Here is a 10,587-nt window from a genome sequence, read left to right on the forward strand (position 1 = left end):
ACATCCATAAAAGGACTGGGGCTGGGGAGGGGCAGAAGGAAACATAGCGAAGGCTAGCTGTGTGTGCACTGAAGCTGGATGCTCAAGACCAAAAAAAACCTTCTGGTGATTGCTATGTGCAGACTTCAGGTGATTGCTAAGTGGGTGGCATTGGCACCTGCTAATGCTCAACTGGAAACCACATTCATAATAAAGACCATGGTTCTGGGCTACCTTGGGCATGGGATGTGAGTCAAGTGGAATGCATCAAAACTGCTGTCTTGTGGGTGCGATCAGGTGGCTGCATGGTGAAATGGGAGCATGTGCCGCAGCACTCATCTTCCCCAAAGCAGCTACTACCGATGCAAGTAGGTCTAAGTTGTACGAAATGGTGTACGAAAGTGCTTGCTGAGGACCATGCAGCCACTTCTGGTGGGAAACCTGCCCTCAGGAGAACGCTCTGTTCAGTTTTCAAACAGTTAGCTAGAGGTGGGTGAGGCCTGGCTGCAATAGGGGTCTCTGTGAGAGTAGGTCTGGCTTGAGTGGCAGGAACTACGGTGGATACTCTACCAGCTAGAGAATTTTGGAAAACCAAGACTGGCTGCGCCAGCAGAGGACCACTAGGACTACCTAAACCCTGTCCAACTGAATTTTAGGAAGGATGTGTGACAGTAGGGCAGTTAGATGGCATGTGTACAGGAGGCCTGGAGGCCATGATGCTATGAGGGCATTCACAGCTTTTGCCCTCTAGATCAGGAACCTTTTGACACATCTCTTGGGCAGGTGGCTGGTCTCTAAGGCAAAGGGGTAATCTATCATGCTGTCAACTTTGCACAGGCTGAGGGTAGGTACATGCAATAGTGTTCTTCTATGAAAGTGCTTACCAGTGAGCTAACAGGGTCAGGAGATTCCTCTGCAAATGGTGCTCAGAAATCACAGAATCTGGGGTGGACTGACTTTTTTAAAAAAAACAACTTCGGGGTTTCACTTAAAGGATGGTCCTCAAGAGCAGGAGAGGGTCCTAGAGACTCTTAAAACTGCTTATTGGGAACTAGCTCTTTAGCTGCATCTGCCACAACAGCCTCTTCAATCTTGAGGACAAATGCAGCTTCCAACACAAAACAGGAAAAACTGCTGGGCAGGGCACTAAGACCAATCAACTGGATCCACAGCAGCAGGTTGTAGATGGTGATGCTGTATTCAAAATATTGCCTCTTTCTTCAAGTTCTCTAAGTATTTCATGGTTATCTTCTGCCCTCTGGGGGACCACATCTGGTACTGCAGCACTACTGTGGGAGAATGATGTTGACATCAGATGGGGAACAGGCAGAAGCTGCCATAGGTGCTGTAAGGAGAGGAGCTGTGACTGTCTTTACTGGAGGGGTGCATGAAAGGAGATTAACCCCAGTCACAGCTTCAGCTGGTAGTGCTCTATCTGCTTCCTGTGAACTTGTGCCGTGTGGTTGAAGCAGGGGTAGGCAGTAATCATCTAACGACCGTGATATGCTTAACGCTGGGAGGTGGTTTTAAAGGAGAAGATTAGCACACTGAAGGAGGAACAAATGGATTCTGCTCCAAATGAAGACAAGAAACAAACTGAAGGACCAGCAAAGGGAGAGGGCTTACAAGCAACAGGAGGGATTATAGACCACTTGGACAGAAAGGAGCACAAGATCTTTTGATAGTCTGCAGAACCCAATTGTTTGTTATCTGATAGAACATAAAGCCATCTATTTTTACAGATTTTGGAAGTGCACAAATGGCTGCAGGGAAGAGAGGAAGAAAACCCAGGGCATACCTATTTGTATTATGTTGGCTTTCATCCTCTATAAAAGGTAATGCAAAAATGTTAATATTTCTCTTCAGTTTTACAAACCCACAATGCTCCCAGAATGAAATATATATTAAACATGGCATAATTTTATACCTGCAAAACTGTAAGAAAGCAGATTTTAACATTTTGGTCTTATCCTCTTGCGCTATAATATCCATCCTGGAAGAAGCATCAAATGCAATGCTCTAAAATAAAATTGAAAAAGAGAGAAAAATGTAAAGGAAGGAAAAATGCTTCCACAAAAGTGTAGTTTGAAATGGTAAAAATGCTAACTTTGGAATAACTAAATTATCTAAGAAAATCCAGTGCAGGAATATACATCTTTACTGTTAAGACAATTAAGACAATGCTTTCTCTCCTTACCTCATCATTTGTCTCAGCTACAGAGGAGGCTAAAGAATCCTCAATATCTTCAGGAAGCACAGTAATGTTTTCCCTGGAATGTATGGCCACGAGCCCACTTTTTCTAGTGAAAAAAATTGGAAGTCCAGCACAGGAACCTGCTCCTAAAATTCTATCACCTAAGGTAGGAAATAAACACAACACAATACAACTTCAACACCATTAATGAATGTCAAACTGTGGGCTTAAGTTTGATTTGCTAAGCTATGTTATAAGCACAAGTTAAAAGGCTGTAAGGCCCGGTTTTCAGAGTTATCAAGTGAAAAAGTAACAAGACAGAGTTTATTATAAAGTTCCTATGCCTACAATAGGGGGACGTGGGTGGCGCTGTGGGTAAAACCATAGTGCCTGGGACTTGCCGATCGTATGGTCGGCGGTTCGAATGTCCACGGCGGGGTGAGCTCCCGTCCTTCAGTCCCAGCTCCTGCCCACCTAGCAGTTCGAAAGCACTCCTAAGTGCAAGTAGATAAATAGGGACCGCTTTATAGCGGGAAGGTAAATGGCGTTCAGTGTGCTGCTCTGGTGCTGGCTCGCCAGATGCAGCTTTGTCACGCTGGCCACGTGACCCGGAAGTGTCTGCGGACGGCGCTGGCTCCCGGCCTCTAGAGTGAGATGAGCGCACAACCCTAGAGTCGAACACGACTGGCCCGTACGGGCAGGGGTACCTTTACCTTATGCCTACAATAATAACTCTATATAACACAATAGGGATTGTTCTTAAATCTGAGATTTCACTGTTAGGCCCGTAACTGCTTAAGTCATTGAGACTTCAATTCTATGCACACTTACCTGGAAGTAAGGCCCATTGATCTCAATGGGACTTACTTCTGAGTAGACATGTATAGGATTGTACTGTGAGTCAATGGCAAGATGAATAATCACTGCTATATCTATACCACTGCTATACCTATGACCATTTCCATAAAAAGTAAATACAGTAAATTTTAAAAGCATAATTGTTCTGGAGAGACACTATAAACACCCTCATTGGCTTATTAAGAGCTCCGGCTTCTGTAGGCTCTTACCTTGAATACTGAATATCATTTTCTCCTGGGGCAAAGAAATTCTTCCCATTCCTGTTGAGCAAGCAAATACCTCCTCTTCTGTGTAAAGACAGGCAGCATGGCTGGAGAAATTTGGGACTACTAAACGACACATCAGTTCTTCAGGCTGAAATATGTTTCATTAAGGGTTAACACCGACATTTAGAAAAGCATATTACCCTCAACCTGTTAGGCTTCATACAAACACATAGGTCTCATGCTAACGGCTTGATCCCAAAGGGGCAGGGAAAACAGGCTGAAAGTGACACATTTGTGGTTGGTGTTGCCAACTCCACATAGTTTTCCATAATAGTATAATATGTTTAGGTTGATATCCAGCTCTAGGCTGCTAACATAAGTGTTCACGTATAAAATAAATGGTTGTTGTTGTTGTTATTATTTTATACCCCCCTTTCCCCCCTTAATGCAACAGGTGAACAAAGTCAGCATGATGTATTTCCAACAGTGTGTTTAGGATCAAGAGCTAATAGCTAATAAGGCACAAAAAACCCTGTAATGCATAAGGTCAATTACCTGAAATGGTGGATTATACTGGGTGACTTCCACAATAACATTATCACATGTGGGGTAACCATTATCCTCAACTGTTATTAAAGTATAGTAGATGAGGCATGGACTGTCACCAAGATGCCAGGCTGCAGCTAAAATCACCAATCCATCACTATTTATTGGAAGACAAAAGAGATAAGCACTTGCCTTGCAAAACTGTGATCAGAAATACCAAGAAGCAAAACAAAGTTTACTAATTATCTGACAGCATTCACTTTGCTTTTCTTAGAAAACAGTATCTTAAGAATATGTACACATGCATCTTTTTACATGCTGCATGTAAGCAAATTCATTACATTAATATGCTAAGCCTTTGGATATTCCTTGGCTTTTGAAGGGAGGAGAAACCACAGCATTTCACAGAAGATCCCTGATTAAATTACAAAAATTGGCATCTTATTCTGGGTGGAGAACTTCTAAAACAAGGACAACTCATGCTAGACTTAAAAACCAAGAAGAAATTAAGTATTTTCTAAAATGTCAATTCTCATAACAGTTCTGCAGCTTGAAATAACCGACCTTGACACAAAAGGACAATGTATACGCTAGTTCATAATAGGCTCCTCACTTTCTCATAAGAACTCACCGATTTTGCTGCAAATCCAAATACTGCACATTGACATCTCCTTTAATTTCTTCATAGTTGCTTTCAGAACCCTGTGCAAATAATAGTTATTAAACATGCTAGCAAGAAAGCAAACACTTGTTTTACATTCCAAATGTACTGCTTCTTACCCATATTGATTCCATGATGTTTTCTTTAAGTATTCTGTTTACATCCCAGCTGACAACTTGACGCTCTGTAGTATCATCTATTTCCCATTTGTAAAGATTTAAGCTGGTCAAAGCATAAAAACGTGAACCGTTTTTGTCCCAAAGAACACTAGAAAGCTGCATTAAACATAAATTATAGGGGTTCAGTGTTCGATACAATAAAGTTCTCTATTTAAAGTTTTAAAGAATAAAACAGAACTGTTTAACACCACATTTCAAAAATTAAAAACAAGTTTCTCTGTGCTTTGCTGAGATTGGTCAGATTGGCTTTAGTGTTTCACAAATGTGAGAATTTCAAGCTAGATCAAAAACCAGTTCTGGAAGACACAAGGGCTAACTGATAAGACTAAAGTCCATCAGTATCATGGTCAGATATTGGATACTTTTTGTAATTCTATTACTTTTTAAACCTGATGTTGTAAGATGCTTCCCTCATATGAAAGAAACTAAAAAATCCAAATACAGCATCATAATTAAGTTTAAACTATTTTAAAGACTTACTGCTACATCACTGCTGGGAGACAAGATTCCCAGCAGAGAGGAAACTCTTCGGCCTATTCCAGAAAACATGCCTTGTCCTTGTGGTAGGCCATGCTGATAAATCTTGCCACTACTGTCTGGTGTCAGTCGAATAAAATGGCTCCTTGAAGATGATAAAATAAAGCTTCCACCCTAAAAGAAAAGAAACCCCAATTTAATCCTGCCAGCTTTTTGTTGCTACTGTATTATTATTCAGTTTTAAAAAAGAGAATCCAGACTTGCTAATCCAACTCAGAGCAACATTTTATTCTGTTTTACATATACACTGTGAGAAAAAAGCATTTCATCACTTATGGACAATGGTCAGTGACAGGACGCAATCCAGATTTCCCAGAGTTGTTGACAAATGCCCCATAAAATGTATGCTCACACTTAAGTTTCTATTTTACCTTTACAGCTGTTAGAAAACTGCAGAGAGCGCCTCCAAAGTCCGTATGGGTCTCAGTAAACGAGCTTTCATGCACAAAGCTGGGCCAATAGCGTATTAATCCTTCACAGGTGGCAACCATGATTGACAGAGACTTGCAAACACAGCAAATAAAAAAACGGTTAAGTATTTATTCAGAATCTGAGCAACAAATTTACACTAGTTTCAAGCTTCTCATGTCATGGTTTCCAGACAAGCAGCTCTAGAAACTAATTGTGTGAAGGAACTAAAACTCATTTGTGAGGTTGTTGAAGAATGTAAAGTTATTTCAAGCTTTTTAAAATCTGTAGTGCAGTGTGCCATAAGATAAACAGGCTGATACAATTTATGCAGTACAATCTACAGGCTAATTTTCTATTTATTCATTCATAAGTAAATTGCAAATAAGATCCATTTGTAAAAGTAATACTATCAGCTCTAGCAAATTGAACACTGGATTACATCATGAGTGTAATTTCTAAATGATCTCCAGTTATGTCGGTTTTCTGGAAATACTGAATTGAAAAACTTTCTTCTGCAAATCAGTGTAATTTGCATAGGAAATTTTTCAGTTTGCATTGCATGCCTAAGACAATAATTTAATTTACCATGTTCATTTTACGTGTATTTCATTTTTAAAGCTTTTAAAAAAAGCTTGAAACTGCAAAGTTTGCCTAATATTGTACTTGAAATTGGCATCCATTGATTGTTACAAATGAACTTAAAATATGCTCCACGTCACTTCTGATCCTGTAACAAAAGATGGGATTCATTACTTTCCTAAATGATATTCCCAAAATAAATGTTAAGTTTCTCACCTGTAAAGAAGGTGCTTCACCAGAGGCATTAAGAGACGATATTGCCACTAAGCTTGAATTCCACAGATAGTCGCTAGGTGGTAACTGAAGTTCCTTACATGCAGACAACTGCAAAACACACACACATCATTTTATGATGCTTCTTTTATGAGTTTCTTGAACAAAATGAAGTAGTCTATATTATCAGTTCAGTGTCTACTAAAGGCACTTTGGAAACAGCAATGGTGCAGAATTAACAGGAAGTGGAAATTTCTGCCACAGCTGAAATGCAGTTTTTGCATTCATGAGCTAGCACAAATGTTCTGTTTTGGATGCAATGGAAAAGCATGCGAAAAAGAAGCCATGTGCTTTGTACTTCCTCCTGCATCACCAACACATCAAAGCTGCACTATGGCTTAGTTCTTGAATACAGCATATGAGATGGCATATGAAATGTAGATTTGACTGTAAAAAGGTAAAGGTACCCCTGCCCGTAGGGGCCAGTCTTGCCAGACTCTAGGGTTGTGCGCTCATCTCACTCTATAGGCTGGGAGCCAGCGCTGTCCGCAGACACTTCCGGGTCACGTGGCCAGCGTGACAAGCTGCATCTGGCGAGCCAGTGCAGCACACGGAAACGCCGTTTCCCTTCCCGCTGGTAAGCGGTCCCTATTTATCTACTTGCACCCGGGGGTGCTTTCGAACTGCTAGGTTGGCAGGCGCTGGGACCAAACGACGGGAGCGCACCCTGCCGTGGGGATTCGAACCGCCGACCATGCGATCGGCAAGTCCTAGGTGCTGAAGTTTTACCCACAGCGCCACCCGCGTCCCGAGATTTGACTGTACTCATGAGTAAATGGTTGAAAGCAGGAAATATCACCACTAGAGTATATTGCTAGTTTCTGACAAAACATTAGGGCTCCAATCCTAACCACATTTACCTGGAAGCTCCACTGAACTCAAAACAGTCTTTTGAGGCTACTTAAAGACTCAGTGAGACAACAGAAAATAGGAAACTTATTAAGGTGAACACTAGTTTTTACTTTAGCAGAGATACCAACTCATGTAAGGTCTTAACTTTTTGCAGAGAGGACTTTAAATGCGGCAACACAGAAGTACCCTAAGTTGATGAGGCTCATAGCAATGTCACTGTTTTGAGGTTGCTCATTTGCTACGACACTTTATTTTGAAGATGTACATTACAACAAAAACCTACAATTCTATATTTGACGTACTATTATCTTACCTTAGCAACCGGAGATTGGCCAATCTTCCAAATAATCAGTCTGTCTCTGTAGACTAGCCAAGCCCATCCACTTTCATCTAGATGCACATTCAAATGGTCCTCAGCTACAAGAATGAACAAAGTTTTAAATTTATCATACCCGAGGCATAGCAGAATAAGATACCCAAGTATATATTTGAAGCCCTATACATTTTATTGAACGGCACCTACTATACCCAGTGTTGTTTGGGGACGTAGCCCACTTAAAACCATTACCATTATGCTGACTTGCTAGAACAGGTCCTTTACAGTTTGTGGGTAACGTTAAATAAAAAGCAACAATGCTAGCACATGACCCACATGTATTTAGGTGATTTTTACCCCACCTTTTGCAAAACAGTTCCAAAGAACTTTACAATAAACACTAATAAGTAAAAAAACCTCAGCATATAAAACAATAAACAAAGCTAATAAAATCAGCAGCTGAAATAAAAATAAAACAGCTGATTTTCAGTTTTCCAGCTCAATGAATGCTTCCTCTCACACATCACCTGGGTTTCTGTTCCATCCCCACAGTCAACTTGCATTTCATGGCCATTCAGCAGTTCCCACTGAGCTCTTTTTGGGGTTTCCCCCCTTTCTTTCTAAATTTTTAATACCTACAAACCTCGGGGTTTTCCTGAGTTTGTTCTTCCGTTATGTGTGGGTGATGCCATTTTGGCAACAGAAGCAACAGCTTACACAGCCTGAAAGTCAGAATTAGAGGGGTTGATGATGACTGTGTACCAGATAAATATGCCTGGGAAGGGAGTTCCATGACTTGGACATCACCACACTGGGGTGTGGCGAGGACCCTCTCTTTGGTGGCCTAAACTTTAAAGTAGGGGCATCTGAATAGAGACTTATGTGAAAGATCTTAACTGTGCGGGAGAAGTTATTATTCTGACTATACAGACCATTTAGGGGTTCGATGGTCAAAACCAGACACTGAATTTAGCCTGGAATCACACTGGCAATCAGCGAAGATCTTCCAACATTGGTGTATTATGGTCATGGTAGTCAGTCAGTTACCACTCCGGCAATTGTATTCTGAACCCATTGCTTCTGGATGTTTTTAAAAGGCAGCCCCATGTTCAGTGCATTACATTACATTACATTAACCTGCCATAGATGTTATCAGAACATGGACAACTTTGGACAGACTATTTCTCTCCAGGCAGAGTGAAGCTTGCACAATGACTGAAGTTTGAAAAGGCATGACATATTTCTGAAGCCATCTGCACAATGATGGATCTAAGAACACCCTCAAACTTTGATTCCCACCCCCTTAAGTGGGAGTGTAAACCCATCTAAGGCAGGCTAAATTTCACATCTTTGGTTTGTTAAGCCATTACCCCATACCATCAATTCCTTGTCTGGAATAAGCAGTATCTCATGTATGAGTACAAGCGCTAATTTGCATATTTATATTTCAAACTTAACTGCATGCTGACTGAAACATTTATCTAGTCTAAGAACATTAGAAGGAATTAAACTACTTACCATCAGCCATTCTCAATGCCTCCATAACCTTTACTGGCAGAGGTGAACCAAAGCTTTTCACATCATAGTTGATGGTTTCACTTCCTGATGGATGATGTACAACTTTTGTGGGTGTACCTCTAAGCAAAAAGATGTATGTAATGTCATAAACATTTCCAATATTTCAGTTTCAATTGAGTAAATTGCATTAATCCAATACCATGTTATGTTTTTCATTTTCTTGTAATTGTTGGAACAAATGTGTACCTTTTTTAAGCTATTCAACCAAATGTTTCTTCAGTTTATAGAAGCTTTCACATTTTACTTCACTTCTGCATTGTTTCTGTTGTGCAAGGGAGTGGTGCCTGCTGCCTTGAAAAAGATGGTGGCGCAACCACTCCTAAAGAAACTGGCCTTGGACCCCTTGGATTGGAATAACTACTAAACAGTCACAAAAGCTGGCTCCTTGGGGCAGGTAATGTAGAAAGCTGTGGTGGCGCACCTGCAGGCATTCTTGGATGACAGATTATTTAGATCCATTCCAATCTATTTCCAGGCATGGTCATGATACAAGAGTTGGCCTTGTTTACCCCCCCCCCCCAATAGATAATCTTCAGAGAGCGGAACAGCAAGAGTGCAACCTGCTTCCTGCCCTCTCTGTGGCATCTGATACCACTGACCATGGCAGCCTCCTGAACTGGCTCTGTGGCATGGGAACCAGGGGCACTATGCCACAGCAGTTCTTGTCCTACTTTCTGGACCATGAATAGAATTGGGAGAGGGCTTTTCAGCCCTCTGGCAGTTACGGTAGGGTGTACTGCAGTTTATCCCCAATGCAATTTAATAGACGGCAGTTATATGACACTTAAGCATTCGTCTTGCTTCCATCCCAATTTGTTTATATCTCTTCCCATCAAGTCATTTGTTCATCCCACAATTTGCAGTGAATTACCTCTTCACTGGCACAAAGTCAAGTTCTTTTTTAACAGTGGATTTGCTGCCCTAGGGCGACACAGCTTTTTATTCCACCTTCAACTCAGCAAACCTAGTCCTGGGATGCGCTTAAATCCCTCCCACAAAACAGCGATGGCCTGGAGGCGCCCTTCAAGAGGAAAACCAACGCGTGAGACGGGCAGCCGATGTCCTGACCAGGGAAGGGGAGGCTCCCTCCCGCGGCCGGGCTGCCGGGCAGAGCAGGGCGGGCCCGGCCCCCTCACTCACCGCGCAGACAGAGAACTGACGCTCCTCCTGGCCACCGGCGAGAACAAAGCCGGGGAACTGAGGGACGAGGTCGCGAAGGCCTGCTGGCCCTTCCGGCTTCCACTCCGGAGGCCTCTCCGGCCCGACCCGCCGCCCGCCGCCGTGTGAGGCGAGCCGGGGGTTGAAGGGAACATCGCGAGCTCAGCGAGAAGAGCCCGAAGCCTTCGCAAAACACAGCAGCGGCGGCGGCAGCGGCACTCGGGAAACTCGCGCGCTGCGGGCGCCCCCGTTTGACGTAC

General features: G+C 42.3%; 1 protein-coding gene across 2 annotated transcripts in view; it reads right to left on the minus strand.

Moving 5' to 3' along the window:
• NUP133 (nucleoporin 133) overlaps window positions 1-10,587 on the minus strand; it is a 27,837-nt gene extending 17,250 nt beyond the window's left edge. For both annotated transcript variants that reach the window (XM_028724009.2, XM_028724008.2), the window contains exons 1-12: window positions 10,310-10,587; window positions 9,110-9,228; window positions 7,589-7,692; window positions 6,367-6,474; window positions 5,532-5,663; window positions 5,104-5,274; window positions 4,564-4,719; window positions 4,415-4,485; window positions 3,793-3,940; window positions 3,241-3,385; window positions 2,177-2,334; window positions 1,907-1,998 (exon numbers count right to left, since the gene is read on the minus strand). In XM_028724009.2, the coding sequence (XP_028579842.2) occupies window positions 1,907-1,998; window positions 2,177-2,334; window positions 3,241-3,385; window positions 3,793-3,940; window positions 4,415-4,485; window positions 4,564-4,719; window positions 5,104-5,274; window positions 5,532-5,663; window positions 6,367-6,474; window positions 7,589-7,692; window positions 9,110-9,228; window positions 10,310-10,482 (1,577 nt within the window). In that variant the 5' untranslated portion in view covers window positions 10,483-10,587. The remainder of the gene's footprint in view (window positions 1-1,906; window positions 1,999-2,176; window positions 2,335-3,240; window positions 3,386-3,792; window positions 3,941-4,414; window positions 4,486-4,563; window positions 4,720-5,103; window positions 5,275-5,531; window positions 5,664-6,366; window positions 6,475-7,588; window positions 7,693-9,109; window positions 9,229-10,309) is intronic.

The sequence above is a fragment of the Podarcis muralis genome, chromosome 3 (assembly GCF_964188315.1).
Source record: "Podarcis muralis chromosome 3, rPodMur119.hap1.1, whole genome shotgun sequence".
Classification (NCBI taxonomy): domain Eukaryota; kingdom Metazoa; phylum Chordata; class Lepidosauria; order Squamata; family Lacertidae; genus Podarcis; species Podarcis muralis.